Below are 19,082 nucleotides of genomic sequence, written 5' to 3' on the forward strand. Positions count from 1 at the left end.
TTTCTCTAGAGTATCGATAGCAGTACCGAGGACGTCAGAGCTTATAAATACTCCGGTATTTTCTAATATAGTACCGGTTCCCGTTTAAAACCGGGTCCGGGGGGCATCCCTACCCAAGACTGGTAAAATAGATTCCTTACCTCAGATCAGATGTTCTCCAAAAAGATCATTCCAATTCCTGATCGCCATTCCAAAAATCAATCACTACTGTCTACTATCGATTGGCTACTGTGAATATATATTCCAGGCTGAGTCCCGTCCCGCGATGACTTCCATGTTGAGCAGACAGCTTGCCAGCTCAGGGAGCCAGCTGGCTCCGCCTCTACATATCGATTGATCCCAGGTCAGTCTAAGCCACTGACGTGCAGTTACTCAGGGATAGACGATAGGGGGCGCTTTTTTCCATTCTGAGCTGCTGGAGGAGCTGCTGTACCAACGGGAGACTCGGTTGATGAAATATGAAATCAGATCGCTAATAAATAAAAAAAAAACGCTAATACACGTCGTGGGCATTCAGGCATTGGGCTGATAAAACGTCATATGATGTGATGGGCACTGAAAGTGTTAATGGACAATGGTATTAAAGGTGTCTTCCCAACATTTGACCTGATTTGGTCCTCCTGGTCTATTAGCCTTTCTAGCTATCTAGTGTTAGTGTTACGTATGGGGTTTATGTATGATGTGTATGTAGTAGGGCTGCACGATTTTGGGAAATAATGTAATTGCGATTTTTCTGACAGATATTGCGATTGCGATTAAATTTGCGATTATAATTATAATTTTTTTTAAGCAACCCCACAGAGGTTTATTGTAAAATGCGGCTTGCATCTGGCCTACGTTATATTTGTGTGTATTCACATTTGTTTTTACACAAGTGAGGACAGGAAGATACCCTGGGGTCTACATCTAGCATCACGTAGGTTTACTTGTTGTTACAACCCTAGGTTAGAGTGAGCACCACCCACTGTATTTATGGGTGCCTAGCACCTGTCAAGGGGGTGGGGGGTGGGTTATCATTTATTTTTGTATTTCATTTGGTGCCACTGATGGTCCTCCTTGATCCCTGTGTTGCCTTTGTATGTAAATAAACATTATTATTTTATAATCTGTTTCTTTGTTTTCTGTCGCTGCACCCTCACCCACCATGTCTGTTGCCTTATGTTGTGCCCTTTCCTTCCTTGGTGTTGGCACCAAGCTACCAAACAGTAGAGAACATGCTAGCTTAGTAGCTACCAAATGTTACAGCTAATGCTAGCTTAGTAGCTACCAAATGTTACAGCTAATGCTAGCTTAGTAGCTACCAAATGTTACAGATAATGCTAGCAAAAATTATCAATAATAATAACAAGGAAGATTATAATGTTATAATTAGACATAAATGATTTTGATTTGATTTTGATTTGATTTTGATTTAGTACATACAATTTATACAATAGTATAAAAACAAGGGGTACAAGGATAACATGTGAAAGTCTGTCGACTTGTTTCCAACATAATAATAACCTTCTAATGTTAGGCTAGTAGCAAGTATGTTCAAGCATTTAAATGCTCTGGTATATTTTGTAGTAGGGCTAATTGAGACAGAAACGGAGCCTCATTAAATACGTCTATTAGCTAAACACCTAACAGTGTTAAAGGCATGAAATCCAGGATAATCCATTAAAGACACGCTACTACTAATATGTCATATTCTAACACATCTGTGTGTGATTAATGAGGGAAACCATGTTGCGTTATTTCAACACATCTGTTTTAAGAGTGCAGTTTGACCCTGTTATCAGGCATCTGCTCATGATAATGTATAAATGTATAATTTTTTTTTTTTTTTTTTTTTAATCTTTTTCCCCCTCCTTTTTCTCCCATCCCAATGTTAGTCGTTATGCCAATTCCCAATCCCCTTCCTGGTCGCTGCGCACTTACCCCCCACAGTCGGTCTGGGAGAGTGGAGGCTATCATCACGTGCTTCCTCCGACACACGTCTAGCCAATCAACCGCTTCTTTTCACCTGGCAGCGCGGACTCTCACTGAGAGGGTGTAACGTGTGGAAGGATCACACTACCCCCCTTAGATCCTATCCGCGCTGAGCAGGCGCCCCGACCGAACTGTAGGAGTCGCTGTTTACAACGACCCGGACCCACCCCGCCAGCTTCTCCCACCCTCTAATACTGGCAATTGTATTAGTGCAGACGGCCAGCCAAGCTGGTGACAACGCCGGAGCTGTGAGCTGGATTCGAACAGGCGAATCCAGCGTATCCGACGTTTGGTGACGAGCGCAATCTCCGCTACGCCACCTGACCGCCCCTATAAATGTATACATTTAATCAATAATGGGACAGTCTGATAAGGTGTCTCACAGTGGCTCACAAGCAGTGGGGTCGTTGCGGTTGTTTTCAATTTGAACTGGGTGGATGTTTTTCAGTTTAACTTGAACCTGGTTCAACTTTAACAAGCCATGCTTTGACAGCATGTCTCCGGTAGCGTAGCAGTGTCTGCTGGGTAACCCATCTGCTGGGTAACCCATCTGCTGGGTAACCCATCTTCTGGGTAACCTTATAGAACAAGCCATGCATTCTACTGGTTTCTAATATTAAAACTATCCTTTGCTTTTCGCTCTGTGTCACAGGTTGCATCCAACGTGCATAGGCCATGTTGTGTCCCCACTTGGAAGGTTGTTTAATTTAATTAGGGACACAAAATGGCACACGTGAAAACAAAGCCTTAATAAGCTGATTGCTAATAGATTCTGCTGACGGATAATGATATCCTTACGAATTAACGCTTGAATAGCTGGAAGAGAGGAAGAAAGAGGCAGAGGAACAAAGAATGTGAAGGAGAAGTAGATGAGAGGAAGAGATGAGAGGAAGAGATAAGAGGAGAGGAAGAAATGAGAGGAGAGGAGATGAAGAGATGAGAGGAGAGGACGAGATGAGGAAGAGACAAGAGGTGAGCAAGAAATGAGAGGTGAGGAAGCTAAATTACAGTATATGACTATGTATACAATAGTCATATACATCAGCACAGGAGCATAATGTTAGTCACTGTGCATACAATAGTCATATACATCAGCACAGGAGCATAATGTTAGTCACTGTGTATACAATAGTCATATACATCAGCACAGGAGCATAATGTTAGTCACTGTGTATACAATAGTCTTATACATCAGCACACAATCACATGTTAGTCACTGTGTATACAATAGTCATACATCAGCACACAATCACATGTTAGTCACTGTGTATACAATAGTCATACATCAGCACACAATCACATGTTAGTCACTGTGTATACAATAGTCATATACATCAGTACAGGAGCATAATGTTAGTCACTGTGTATACAATAGTCATACATCAGCACACAATCACATGTTAGTCACTGTGTATACAATAGTCATACATCAGCACACAATCACATGTTAGTCACTGTGTATACTAGAGCTGCCGCGGTATTGATTATTTCCTTATCGCACAAATTTGCAAAATATTTCCTACCGCCGCGGTTTTTACCGCACGCACACAAAAAATTAAAAAAAAAGTTTGAATGCATTTTTTTTTTTAGTAGTAGTCTACTCTTAATAGCATATAGCCTGCCTCTAGTCTAAATGTCTATCTTTAGAGGATGACTTTGCAGCATGAATATTGTTTGGGATTCGGCAAGCACGCATTAGTTATTGAAAGTGAAACACGGATGCGCAGTTCACTCGGTGTCGCGGGCACCCCCCGACCCTTTCTTATTATTATTACTATAAAGTTACTACTTTATAATAAAGGCATTCGTTTTGTGGCATTGACATTATATAGTTATGCGTTCAATAACATCAGCGTATTTACCGGACCATAGCAAGCAATACTCTATTCATATCTCAGTTCCTTTCTTTGCTCAGAGCGTGCCGAGTTGTCCCATTCTGCGGTCTGTTAATAAAGTTTTCAATCAGACAAGTGTATAGAACGAAGGGCTTTTATTATAACATTCGTTGCAGACAGTAAAATCATTATGTCTCGTTTAGTACTCCTGAAGAGCGATGATAGTCCACTCCGGCGGAGAGTTAAAGCTAACGTTATTAGCTGTTGTGATGAACTGACATTCAGGACGTAAAAACGTGTGACGCGTCTCTCTTCTGACCAATCAGTGGTCTGCAATGTTTCACGTGACTTTTCTGGTACCCAATAGGGTCGCTTGGAACCTCGATAGACGAGTAGGGTATATCTGCAGAGCCGCAAGCCCAACGAGAGGAGGGTAAATTATTATTATTATTATAAAAAACAGCGGTGACGCGATATTCAGCCTACTCTGCGGTGGCCGTGATGTAACAGCGATACCGCGGTAATGCGGTAATCGCGGCAGCTCTAGTGTATACAATAGTCTTATACATCAGCACACAATCACATGTTAGTCACTGTGTATACAATAGTCTTATACATCAGCACACAATCACATGTTAGTCACTATGTATACAATAGTCATATACATCAGTACAGGAGCACAATGTTAGTCACTGTGTATACAATAGTCATATATATCAGCACAGGAGCATAATGTTAGTCACTGTGTATACAATAGTCATATACATCAGCACAGGAGCATAATGTTAGTCACTGTGTATACAATATTCTTATACATCAGCACACAATCACATGTTAGTCACTGTGTATACAATAGTCATATACATCAGCACATGGTCACAATGTCAGTCACTGTGTATACAATAGTCATATACATCAGCACAGGAGCATAATGTCAGTCACTGTGTATACAATAGTCATATACATCAGCACAGGAGCATAATGTTAGTCACTGTGTATACAATAGTCATATACATCAGCACACAATCACATGTTAGTCACTGTGTATACAATAGTCAAAGATAAATCAGACAATAAGACACAGATGCTGTGTGTTATTGGGTTAAATGTCCCAGCGTCAACACTGGCACTCAAAGAGTCCAGAGCACACCATCTAAACGCCTTGAGAGCTTCTTTCAGAGTTCTGGATTGCGAGAGAGGGCCAGCAAACCTGTACAGTGATACTGTAGGTATCACCAGTAATACAAGTATGTTCACAGCTTTTTAACCAGATTATCAGCATGAACTTTAAAAGTGAATTCATCACTGGTTCAGGAGCATAAGAAACAGTTGTAGTATTAGTACTTACTGTAGCAGCAGCGTGTGTGTGTGTGTGTGCATGTCTGTACAGTATGTGTGTGTCTGTACAGTATGTGTCTGTACAGTGTGTGTGTTTGTGTGTGTCTGTACGGTATGTGTGTTTGTGTGTCTGTACAGTATGTGTGTGTTTGTGTGTCTGTACAGTATGTGTGTGTGTGTGTCTGTACAGTATGTGTGTGTGTGTGTCTGTACAGTATGTGTGTGTGTCTGTACAGTATGTGTGTGTGTGTTTGTACGGTATGTGTGTGTGTGTCTGTACAGTACGTGTGTGTTTGTGTGTGTCTGTACGGTATATGTGTGTGTGTGTGTGCATGTGTCTGTACAGTACGTGTGTGTGTATGTGTTTGTGTGTGGCTGTACGGAATGTGTGTGTGTGTCTGTACGGTATGTGTGTGTGTGTGTGTGTCTGTACGGTATGTGTGTGTGTGGGGCGGCTATGGCTCAGGGGTAGAGCGGGGCGTCCAATGATCGAAGGGTTCCCGCTCAAGCCCATGTCCATCCCATTGCCGTTGTGTCCTTGGGCAAGACACTTAACCTACTTGCCTCGTATGAATGTGTATGCATGTGAATGAATGTTGTTGGTGGTGGTCGGAGGGGCCGTAGCCGATGATTATTCGCCACGCTTCCGTGAGTCTGCCTCAGGGCAGCTCTGGCTGCAATTGTAGCTTACCACCACCGGTATGACTGTGTATGAACGAATAATGGACTCTGTGAAGCGCTCTGAGTCAGAGAAGAGCGCTATACAGTATAAATCCAATCCATTATTATTATTATTATTATTATTATTATTATGTGTATGTACGGTATGTGTGTGCGTGTGTGTGTGTCTGTACGGTGTGTGTGTGTGTCTGTACGGTATGTGTGTGTGTGTCTGTGTTTGTGTGTGTCTGTACGGTATGTGTGTGTGTGTGTGTGTGTGTGTGTGTGTGTGTGTGTGTGTGTGTGTGTGTGTGTGTGTGTGTGTGTGTGTGCGTGTGTGGTGGCTGTTATGCTGACCTGGAGAGCCCTTCGTTCTGAATTCTTCATCCTGCATCTCTATCAGCACTAGAAACACAAGAGTAACACCAGAGAGGAGAGGAGGAGGAGGAGAGGAAGAGGAGAGTAGGAGGAGGAGAGGGAGAGGAGGAGAGTAGGAGGAGGAGAGGAGGAGAGGGAGAGGAGGAGCGGAGGAGAGGAGGAGATGAGGAGAGCTCTGAGCTCCCAAAGCAACTGAACTCATAGCTCCAAAACAACTGAACTCAGAGCTCCATAGCCATGAAGTGCTTTGAGAAGCTAGTGAAGGGCTACATCTGTTCCTCCCTCCCCATCAACCTGGACCCTCTGCAATTTGCATATCGCCCCAACAGGTCCACGGAGGACGCCATAGCCCATGTGCTGCACACAGCAGCATCACATCTGGACAAGAGGCAGGGGAACTATGTGAGAATGCTGTTCATCGACTACAGCTCAGCATTCAATACCATAGTCCCCTCCAAACTCATAGCCAAGCTCAGGGACCTGGGCTTGAACTATGACCTGTGCCAGTGGGTCTTGGACTTCCTGACGGGCAGACCCCAGGTGGTAAGAGCCGGCAACTGCACCTCCTCATCCATCACGCTCAACATAGGGGCCCCCCAGGGCTGTGTTCTGAGCCCCCTCCTCTACTCCCTGTACACACATGACTGCGTAGCACAGCGGAACAACAACACCATCATCAAATTTGCTGATGACACAGTAGTGGTGGGCCTGATCTCTGCCAACGACGAAAGGGCCTACCTGGAAGAGGTAGAGAACCTGTCACAGTGGTGTCAGGAGAACTGCCTCTCCCTGAACGTCAGCAAAACAAAAGAGATGATTGTGGACTTCAGGAGGTCGGGGGTCAAGGACTACAGCCCCCTCAGCATCGACGGGGCACCGGTTGAGAGAGTGAACAGTTTCAAGTACCTCGGAGCCCACATATCCGAGGACTTGACATGGACCACACACATTGACAGTGTTGTGAAGAAGGCACGACAACGCCTCTACTTCCTCAGGCGCCTAAGGAAGTTCCAAGTCAGTCAGAAGATCCTTAGGAACTTCTACTCATGTACAATAGAGAGCATCCTGACCGGCAACATCACCTCCTGGTTTGGGAATAGCACTGCACAAGACCGTAGCAGACTACAAAGAGTGACACGTTCAGCCGAACGCACAATTGGAGGGGGGCTTCCCACCCTCCAGAACATTTACAACAAGCGGTGCAAGGGGAAGGCTAAGAGAATTATTAAGGACTCGAGCCACCCGAACAACTGCCTCTTTGAACTGCTGCGGTCAGGCAAGCGATACCGGAGTCTTAAGGCGAGCACAGAAAGACTCAGAAGAAGCTTCTATCCCCAGGCCATCAGGCTGCTAAACGAACAATAATCGCTAAACGAACAATAATCACTATGCAACAACCATCAAATGCACACAGCACACACACCCACACGCACACACTCACTCAAACAAACAACACACTGCAGCACCCACTCTCCACACTTTAGATCACACAAACACACTTACACTTTATATTTATTGATAAAGGATTTGCACTACAACTCGTACACCTACTGTGAATTGTACCTAAATTGCACCTCGTCCCATTTCTCCATTTCTGCCTTGCACTATATAGTATTGTATATTAGTACACTGCACAGTATTGTATATTGTATGGTAACTACGTCTATTCTGCATCGAACATTGTACATATGTCTAAACTGAACACTGTGACCTCTTTTTTTTTACTTCTAATTTTACTATGTTTATTTCATACTTATCTTGTCTTGCACAGTCTCTGGAGCGCAACAGTAAGAAGCATTTTGTACAAAAGTATTCTGTACTTCTGTATGACAACTATTAAAGAAACTTGAAACTTGAAACTTGAGCTCCAAGAGAACTGAACTCAGAGCTCCAAGACAACTGAACTCAGAGCTCCCAAACAACTGAACTCAGAGCTCCCAATCAACTGAACTCAGAGCTCCCAAAGCAACTGAACTCAGAGCTCCAAGACAACTGAACTCAGAGCTCCAAGACAACTGAACTCAGAGCTCCAAGACAACTGAACTCAGAGCTCCAAGACAACTGAACTCAGAGCTCCAAGACAACTGAACTCAGAGCTCCAAGACAACTGAACTCAGAGCTCCAAGACAACTGAACTGAGAGCTCCAAAACAACTGAACCCAGAGCTCCAAGACAACTGAACTCAGAGCTCCAAGACAACTGAACTCAGAGCTCCAAAACAACTGAACTCAGAGCTCCAAAACAACTGAACTCAGAGCTCCAAAACAACTGAACTCAGAGCTCCCAAACAACTGAACTCAGAGCTCCAAGACAACTGAACTCAGAGCTCCAAGACAACTGAACTCAGAGCTCCAAGACAACAGAACTCAGAGCTCCAAGACAACTGAACTCAGAGCTCCCAAACAACTGAACTCAGAGCTCCCAAAGCAACTGAACTCGGAGCTCCAAAGCAACTGAACTCAGAGCTCCCAAAGCAACTGAACTCAGAGCTCCCAAAGCAACTGAACTCGGAGCTCCAAAGCAATTGAACTCAGAGCTCCCAAACAACTGAACTCAGAGCTCCCAAAGCAACTGAACTCGGAGCTCCAAAGCAACTGAACTCAGAGCTCCCAAAGCAACTGAACTCGGAGCTCCAAAGCAATTGAACTCAGAGCTCCCAAACAACTGAACTCAGAGCTCCCAAAGCAACTGAACTCGGAGCTCCAAAGCAACTGAACTCAGAGCTCCCACTCTTCTTAGCAAATCCAGTTGTGCAAGGACATGGTAAAACAAAAATTTCTAAATGACCATTTCAACTGCCCACATCAAACAGGACACTTCGGATACGTTTCTGTTTCTCTGTGTGTTTATTTCCAAGTCCAGGTTTTCCAGGAGGGGTGGGAACACAAAAAAAAGGATACAGAGATGAATGATGGAACACAATACAACAGGAAATAAATGTCTACGCACGGCATACAACAAAGAAAAATATTAGAATATAATATAATAGTACATGATATAACAGCAGCAGATTAAAATATATTACATCAGAACAGAGCATATGATGCTTAGAAAGCATAGGATAGAGCAAAGTAGAACATACAAGAATAGAACAGCATACATTAGAACAACATGAACAACAGCTGAAATCATATTAGCCACACAGAACCCTGTAGCCCAGAGTACAACAATACATACAAGCACTCTATAACATCAATACAGAACCCTGTAGCCCAGAGTACAACAATACATACAAGCACTCTATAACATCAATACAGAACCCTGTAGCCCAGAGTACAACAATACATACAAGCACTCTATAACATCAATACAGAACCCTGTAGCCCAGAGTACAACAATACATACAAGCACTCTATAACATCAATACAGAACCCTGTAGCCCAGAGTACAACAATACATACAAGCACTCTATAACATCAATACAGAACCATGTAGCCCAGAGTACAACAATACATACAAGCACTCTATAACATCAATACAGAACCCTGTAGTTCAGAGTACAACAATACATACAATCACTCTATAACATCAATACAGAACCATGTAGCCCAGAGTACAACAATACATACAAGCACTCTATAACATCAACACAGAACACACAGAACGATGTAGTTCAGAATACATCAATATGTACAATAACTCTATAACATAAATACAGAACACACAGAACCCTGTAGCCCAGAGTACAACAACATGGACAACCACTCTATAACACAAATACTGAAGCCCAGAGTACAACTATATGTACAATGACTCTATAACATCAATACAGAACACTGTAGCCCAGAGTACAACAATACATACACTTACTCACAGCTAGTGTGTAGTAAGCTAGCAGCTGACATTAGCCACAGAGCAGAGAGGTACATCATGGGCTCAGCAGATAGTAGACAACATCACAAGTGTGCCATGCTGAAGCCCGTGGGACTTCAGGGACTAGCGATGCGACTCTGCAGAGTAAAACATATTTTATCTTTTGAGCTGCGATACCTGAGACGTTGTTGTTTCCCTGGTCCATACTTCCCCTCCACATTAACAAACCGTTTGTCAATAAGCCAGAGGGACCAGTTTAATTCAATTTAAATTTCAATTGAACTCGTCGGCTGCAGTGAATGAATTATTAATTTCGAATGTTTACAAATAAATAAACATAAACAAAACATTTTTCGATTATTTCGAAATTTTTACAAATAAACAAACGAAAAGGATAGGTTTGAAGCCGAAGGCTTATAGAGCAACCTACCCCTAATTCAAAAAACAAATTCAAAAAAGTTTAAGTTATAACAATATATAACAAACAAACAAAAAATCAACAATCATCAATCAACAAAAACCGTTCCTGAAAAGAACATAAGCCAACATAGGAAAATCAAAACTTAATCTGCAGTACCCAAGTTCCATGGTAGAGAAAAACAGATTGTAGGTTAAATTTGACTATAAGATTCTAGAACCCTGTTTTTAAACATCTTTTTAAACTTAAAAATACTCCTGCTGTTTTTTATTTCATCCGGTATATTTGTAGTGTTGATGATTGACGACTAGCTGGCTACCTGCCATACGATGACACACCAACAAGCCAAGTGTGTTAAAGTCCCCATGAAACGGCTAGCAGACTGCTATTTGATTCCACATATTTATGCGTTTCCTGTAAACATAGGACACTAGGAAGGGACTTGTCATGGGTATTGATTGGCATTTACAGTAGCCAATAGCGCTGAATGCACATTATGGTCGACCAATTAGCTAGCAAGCTAATGTTAGGAACGTAATTAGTAACATTATGCAACAGTAGTAATGTTAGCTAGCAAGCTAAGATTGAACATTTGTTAAATGTAATTAAAGAGTGCAGCTTAGTTACAATGTGCTGTAAATGTCATTCTAGAAAGCATTTAATTGGACGCTAAATTAGCACACGCCCCTGTGTGCAGGATGACACATCAATGCTTTCTTATAATTTTCCAGGAAATTATAAACTCTTAAAATACCATTAAGAATACCTACAAAACAACCTTTTTGTCATTGGTGGGACAGATACTGGTGTATAAGTGACAATCAGTGCATGACATTATGTGATAAAAGAAATGTTTAAATGCAGATATAAACAGGAATGACTGGACAAGTATAAGTTAGAGGAGCTTGAAAATAACGTGAACTAGTATTTTTGTAATTATTTATTTATCTTTTGCTGTAGTGGATATGTATATTATTTTTGATATTGAGAGATAACTTATTACACTTTATATGTATATGTTGTGTCTGTCCACTATGTTTGTTAATTTGTCATCTCCCCCCCCCCCTATGTAAAGCGACCTTGGGTCCTCTGAAAGGCTCTATATAAAACAAAGTTATTATTATTATTATTATTACATATTAATATGATATTGTAAGGAAGGGGCCGTCCCAGATAAGCTTTGCTTCTTTCTGTCCCTTCTGGAACAAAACCATTTGTCTTGAGCTATGTTGACAATTGCTTCCATGTCTAGGAAGATATAACCTCAGGTCATCCTAACCTTCAGAGTTCTGCCTGGAAGCGGCTCCTTTGATCCTGAAGGCCTGTCTGCGGCTGCGGTCTCCGAAGCTCCAGCTCTTTGGGACCTTACTGGGGCTGTCCTCCAGGCTCGGGTCCACGCCGGGCTGTGGGGCCTGACCCACTGAGGACAGAGAGAACCAGGAGGACAGCTAGCTTCATGACCAGTGGTGAATTGGTGATGCGCATAAATGTTCCCTCGCGTGCGCACAGAATAAAGACAATACCTAAATTTTCCTCTAGGAATGGAATGTAACACATTTCATTCACAAGTTTTGTGTGAATGTATCCGAGTACGTATTTGAACACACCTGACGACCTGAGCTATTGTTATGCAAAGTAGCCAGGCGGGTACTTGGCGAGTTGGCGCATCAGTCGAGTGCAGCGCATTCTTGTGTGCACGTGCTCCTGGTTGAACGGCGTGCAACCCCGTCCCATGACCAACGCACCACTGTTCATGACACAGGTCCATTATATCAATTAGAACTGCCTTACACTGTAACCATAAATACCTGCCTCAAATGATAGGCTACCATACAGTCAAGTCAAGTCAAGACTTATGATGTACAATAATGCTGTGTATACTGTATATATTAGGGGTGTAACGGTACACGTATATTCGTAGTACCAAACCATTTCGGTAAGGGACCTTCGATGCACCGAACGAATACAACGTTACTTTAACCACTAACGGAACACACATGCTGAACTTTTTTCCCGTTGTGTGCGAAACTTAATTCAAAAACGCAAAGGGCTGCATGTTGTTCGTTCAGCCCACGCACACCACTGAGAGATTACCTGTAATTTAGCATAGCCTCATAGCATGGCGGACGCAAACGACAAGCCAGAGCAAGAAGACCTACCACCCCAGCCACCCCCCCCCCCCCCCCCACATGCGTGTGCGCACCCTCTCTCTCTCAGTGTGTGAGGAGGAATTGGTGCTAGATTGAGAAGGGGCTGTCTCTCAGAGATCAAATTAATGAACGTTTACGGCATATAGAACAGATATTCATACACAGCAACTGGCCTCCGAACAAGGTGTGATAAACATGAAAAGATATATTTTCCTTGGCATGAAACGAGAAATGGTAATCAAACTATTAGGGGCGTGCATGGAGCTTCTTTCTCTATTCATTATTCAATAAAGTTTTACCCTGCGGGATGATTTACAATAAAGTGCTAAGTGCTAAAAAACTAAAAACTAGACTACCGTAATCCCTCTAATAGTAACCGGTATTCAATTAAAAACCGGGTCTCTATTAATGACCGGGTGCGCTGTTGAGCTAAGCAATTATAAGCCGGCCTCCTAATACAAGCCGGGTTTCATGTATATTAGAGGAATTACGGTATTTCCCTCAACGGATTTACCATAGGCAATATATTTTGTTATTGTTGTTATATGCTGGCCTGGCTGTGCAGTAAATACCATATAATGGTATGGTGTTAATGTTTACCAAGAGAGTAAGCCTACCTCAGAATTGTATAAAACGAAGTTATTATTATTATTATACCAGTATTGTGATTGCACTATTTTACTTTATTTAACTTTTTTTGACCACCTGTAATTGCACTGTTTACTACCGTGTTTCATACAGTACTAGGTTTCAATAAATGAACCCAGTACATTTTACTGGGTTCAAACTGACACAAAATGTTGATTTATTCATTATGATCCGTTAGAAAATTTGAAATATAGGCCTCCCTCTTATACAGGCCTCCTCCTAATACAAGCCTGGTACCCGCTACAGTTGAAACAAATACAAGCCGGGGTTACTATTAGAGGAATTACGGTATTTACATTCTTGACGCTTGAACTCCCAAAATAGCGTTAGCATATACAAAAATAAAGTAGTTCTGTAGTTTACACAGCTTGCATACAACTTTGTCTCGAGGTTCCACAAGTTGATCAAATCTGAAGTATTTCCAACTTGAGATTGCTCAGAGTGCAAGTCACTGTCTTCACGACTGTGTTCTGAAGTCTGCCATCACGCTATGCGGTTGTTGTTGTTGTTGTTGTTGTCTATTTGTTACTACTGGCACGTTCTTCAGTTCAATGAAAGTGACGTTGTCTTCTATCCATCATGCAAGAGCGGAGTGCATGGAGCTCAAAATTGGCTGCACTGTCAAATGTTTCAGCGACATTTCACTGATGTACCTCACCTCCAAAGACTAGTTACAGCACAGTTACAAGTAGTTTTATTTATATTTTTACATTTGGGTTATTATATCCTAAGTTATTTCACTGTGTGTAGGTGCACTGTAGCTATGAACTTTGACCTCAATTGTGTCGGCATGTAGGGCGGCTAGGTGGTGTAGTGGGCAAGGCACTCGCCACCAATGTGGAGACGCTGGGTTCGCGTGTTCGAATCCAGCTCTCCACATTGTTTTCAGTTTGGCTGGTCGTCCGTACTAATACAATTGGCAGTATTAGAGGGTGGGAAACTGATGGGTGGGGATCGGGCGTTGTGGACAGCGACTCCTACAGGTCGGTTGGTGCGCCTGCGCAGTAGAATCAGGAAGTGTCGGGGGCAGCGTGAGCCTCCCACGCGTTACTCCTCGACACTGAGAGATCGAGCTGCGCAGGTGAAAAGATGCGACTGCTGTTACCTCAAGTACCGGAGGGGACTTGTGCTATGTATGACTTAGTCCACATTGCAGCCGGCTTGTGGGAGGCAAGAAACAGCGTTCGTGACAGGGGAGGGTTGAATTGGATGATACGAAATTGGGATGGGAGAAAAATATAGAAAAATGGGAGGAAAAGTGGATCAAAAAAAAAATATTGTGTCGGCATGTCTTTTCAGGCCTAAGGGAATTGTGTGTGTGTGTGTGTAGAAACATTCACATTATATTTACTGTACTTAAGGTAGATTTATTAGCCACTGTGTGACTGGAATATATAAAATGCTAATGCAAATACTGGTATAAACCTGCTTGAGTTAATTGGGTGGTTATTACCTTGTGATAATTCTATTTATGTATGCATTTACACTCACGACAGTTGAAAACATACCTTTTTAATATTGCTTTTAATTAGCAACTCTTTCTTTAAATACTCGATTTTATCCATTTTCTTTACTTGTGATTTTAGACTGTGTGGTTTACTATATGTTCTTTTTTAAATCTGTTATTATTCATTGTTTTATCTTTCTTTTATCATGTAATGTGAAGCACTTTGGGCTGCATCTTGTATGCAAAGTGCTATATAAATAAAGTTATTATTATGCAGCGCATTCAGGCCCATGCCCACTGGGGGGGCTGTTTTTTTCACAATCTAATGTGTTTTATTAAAACAATTTAAAATGATAAGTGGATTATTACGTTATTCATTGACAGCCCTACACACTACATCACCCCTGAGCGGAACATGGAAAGCCACGTTCTGCAAAGTTTCCCCCACTGTACCGAAAACGTAATATGATAATAAATAAACCAGGTCATGATAATAGCGTTGTTATGTGATAATAAATAAACCAGGTCATGATAATACTGTTGTTATGTGATAATAAATAAACCAGGTCATGATAATAACATTGATACCATAGTGAAGAAGATGGGGAGTGGTATCTCCATGGTGAGGAAATGTCTTTCTTATGTCCCTGCATATATTGTGGGACAGGTGGCGAAATCTTTAATTTTATGTCACCTAGATTATTGTGCACCAGTATGGTCCTCTGCATCCAAAGGTCAACTAAAGAAATTGCAAACTGCCCAGAACAGAGCTGCAAGGTTAGTTTTACATTGTTCCATGAGAACAAACACCATCACTATGCACCGGCAACTCTCATGGTTAACGGTAGAGAATAGGCTGGTTTTCAACACAGTTAAATTTTTCAGGAACACTGTCTTTTCGTCTCAACCTGTTTTCTTATACAAACAAATTGTCAGATGCAGTCAGGTTCATTCTTATTTTACTAGGTCAGCTGATGATGGACAGATTATGTTACCACGTCCAAAATCAAATGCTTTAAAGAGGACTGTTGTTTATCGTGCCATCAATCATTGGAATAACTGCCCACTGAACATAAGTAAATTGAATAGTAAAGTGTCTTTCAAATACCACCTGAGAATGCACTACTTAAATATGTGAGCAAAATATTCTGATGTTGATAATGATGTCTACAATGTTTTACTGTTTTTAGACAATGTTACAATGTTTTTAGATAATGATGTCTACAATGTTTTACTGTTTTTAGATTATCATTGTTAATTGTGATTGTCATATGTATCTTATGTTGTTATGTTTTGTGTTGTCTTTCTATGTGGACCCCAGGAAGACTAGCTCGCCACTTAGGTGACAGCTAATGGGGATCCTTTTTAAACAATAAACAATAAACAATAATACTGTTGTTATGTGATAATAAATAAACCAGGCCATGATAATACTGTTGTTATGTGATAATAAATAAACCAGGTCATGATAATACTGTTGTTATGTGATAATAAATAAACCAGGTCATGATAATACTGTTGTTATGTGATAATAAATAAACCAGGTCATGATAATACGGTTTTTATGTGATAATAAATAAACCAGGTCATGATAATAGCGTTGTTATGTGATAATAAATAAACCAGGTCATGATAATAATAAATAATAATTACCCTGTGCTCCGGGTGGAGCCACTCCCTGAGGAGAACCTTTCCCCTTGGGACCAGAACTCCTGGGAGAGGAGAAGACACGCTCCTTCAAACTCACCTTCTGACTGAACACACACACACACACACACACACACACACACACACACACACACACACACACACACACACACACACACACACACACACACACACACACACACACACACACACACACACACACACACACACACACACACACACACACACACACACACATGTTGTTATGACAGATCGGGGCAACACCATGGGGCTCAGGAGTCGTCTGGTAGTTGGAAGGTTCCCGGTTCGATTCCCACTCCTCCTGGGCAACGTGTCGAAGTGTCCTTGAGCAAGACACTTAACCCTTAATTGCTCCCGATGAGCAGGTTGGCACCTTGCATGGTCGCTTCCGCCCGTCGGTGTGTGAATGTGTGAGTGAATGGGTGAATGTGAGGAAAGAAAATTGTAAAGCGCTTTGGATAAAAGCGCTACATAAATGCACCATTTACCATTTTAACACAGACTTTCCAGGGCTAAAGGAACAGATCATATCCATATGTGTAAATACATCAACAGTTTCCTCAGGAAGGTGACAAGGCTCCTTCTGAATGGAATAACTGACCAGATCATTCGTGCTCTTTAACAACTTCCTCCTGGAATAACTGACCCAGACTAGAGATTATCTAATTTAGAGGATGAGATATGTTCCCAGACTGTTACCTAGCTGCTCCCAGGCTGTTCCCAGGCTGTTCCCTTGCTGTTCCCTGGCTGTTCCCTGACTGCTCCCTTGCTGTTCCCTGACTGTTCCCTGACTGTTCCCAGGCTGTTCCCTGACTGTTCCCTGACGGTTCCCTGCTCCCTGACTGTTCCCTGCTCCCTGACTGTTCCCTGACTGCTCCCTGACTGTTCCCTGACTGTTCCCTGACTGTTCCCTGACTGTTCCCTGCTCCCTGACTGTTCCCTGTTCCCTGACTGTTCCCTGACTGTTCCCTGCTCCCTGGCTGTTCCCTGGCTGTTCCCTGCTCCCTGGCTGTTCCCTGACTGTTCCCTGACTGCTCCCTGGCTGTTCCCTGGCTGTTCCCTGCTCCCTGGCTGTTCCCTGACTGTTCCCTGACTGCTCCCTGGCTGTTCCCTGCTCCCTGACTGTTCCCTGGCTGTTCCCTGGCTGTTCCCTGACTGTTCCCTGACTGTTCCCTGATTGATTGTGATTGGTCAATAGCGCTCGTCAGAGGTCCGTTATTACTCGATAACGGACCTCTGCCGAGCAATAATGACCGATGTGCGCAGCTGTAGCAATCAAGCCCACTGACATCAGTGCAATCAGTCCACACACCTGCCGGCGATAATAATAACTGTATTTGAGCTGACAGCGGACGGAGCCACAGAACAACTGCGTCTGCATTTGATCTCGTCTTGTCGATGGTGTAAAATTAATTAGGTATATTGTTAGTAAGTTAGCCATGTAATAAGCGGGATAATGTATAGCTATACTCGGTCATTGTCGCAAAATAATTGACCTTCACTACGTTTAAAGAACACCTCGGCGAGGCGCCTCTGTGTTCTAAACTCCGTGTCGGTCAATTATTTTGTGACAATGCTATATAATACTATAGAATAACTGATACCACTGCTATAAAATACTATAGAATAACTGATACCACTACTATATAATACTATAAAATAACTGATACCACTGTTATAAAATACTATAGAATAATTGATACCTAGATAGAATACTATAGAATACTATAGAATAATAACTGATACTACTACTATAGAAAGGGAACAGTCACACTGATCCATCACAAAACAGAGAGAAAACAGATGCAAGGTGTGGTTTGTTTTTTATTTGAAAGTTTTAGTGGATATACTAGTACATTTGCAGAAACGACAGGGTTGCTATGGACCGTGATGTCTGTATTTGAGAGAGCTATCCATGTTGACATTGATTGAGCCATCCTAGATATGCATTTTCTGTTTAGTTTATTGTGATACTGACCTGGGAGACGGTTCAAGCTGAACATCCTTCCTATAGAGAGAGCGAGAGAGAGCGAGAGAGAGAGAGAGGGAGAGAGAAATACAAATGAAATATACATCAGTGATATGATACTAATGAGAAGACTGAATAGCTATTGTAATAACCAGTAGTTAGCAGCACTGCAAGAAGGCCCTAGGTTTTAATCCTGGCAGGGGGCTTTTCTGTGTGGAGTGTGGATACGCTAACGGGCATGATGTCATACATCGTAGTCCGTGCATGTTTTGGTGGTTAAGAGTCAGACATTCCTAATAGTTCTCAAGGTTCTTCCCATGTTCGTGTGGTTCTCCCCCGTATTCTCAAGGTTCTGCCCGTGTTCTCACGGTTCAGCCCGTGTTCTCAAGGTTCTGCCCGTGTTCTCAAGGTTCTCCCGGCGTTCTTGAGGTTCTGCCCGTGTTCTAGAGGTTCTATCCGTGTTCTTGAGGTTCTCTCCGTGTTCTTGAGGTTCTGCCCGTGTTCTCAAGGTTCTCCCGGCATTCTTGAGGTTCTCCCAGTGTTCTCGAGGTTCTCTCCGTGTTCTTGAGGTTCGGCCCGTGTTCTCGAAGTTCTCCCAGTGTTCTCGAGGTTATCCCTGTGTTCTCGAAGTTCTTCCTGTGTTCTCGAAGTTCTCCCTGTGTTCTCGAGGTTCTGCCCGTGTTCTCGAGGTTCTCCCAGTGTTTGTGTGGTTCTGCCCGTGTTCTCGAGGTTCTCCCAGTGTTTGTGTGGTTCTGCCCGTGTTCTC

General features: G+C 42.5%; 1 protein-coding gene across 1 annotated transcript in view; it reads right to left on the reverse strand.

Moving 5' to 3' along the window:
- LOC311230317 (potassium voltage-gated channel subfamily KQT member 2-like) overlaps nucleotides 1-19,082 on the reverse strand; it is a gene marked incomplete at both ends in the record, with an annotated part of 96,062 nt that overhangs the window by 2,482 nt on the left and 74,498 nt on the right. The window contains 4 exons of the mRNA XM_084316558.1: nucleotides 6,162-6,209; nucleotides 11,693-11,833; nucleotides 16,312-16,408; nucleotides 18,322-18,355. Of these exons, the coding sequence (XP_084172684.1) occupies nucleotides 6,162-6,209; nucleotides 11,693-11,833; nucleotides 16,312-16,408; nucleotides 18,322-18,355 (320 nt within the window). The remainder of the gene's footprint in view (nucleotides 1-6,161; nucleotides 6,210-11,692; nucleotides 11,834-16,311; nucleotides 16,409-18,321; nucleotides 18,356-19,082) is intronic.

Source organism: Notolepis coatsorum (assembly GCF_963971535.1).
Source record: "Notolepis coatsorum genome assembly, chromosome: 6".
NCBI classification, from domain to species: domain Eukaryota; kingdom Metazoa; phylum Chordata; class Actinopteri; order Aulopiformes; family Paralepididae; genus Notolepis; species Notolepis coatsorum.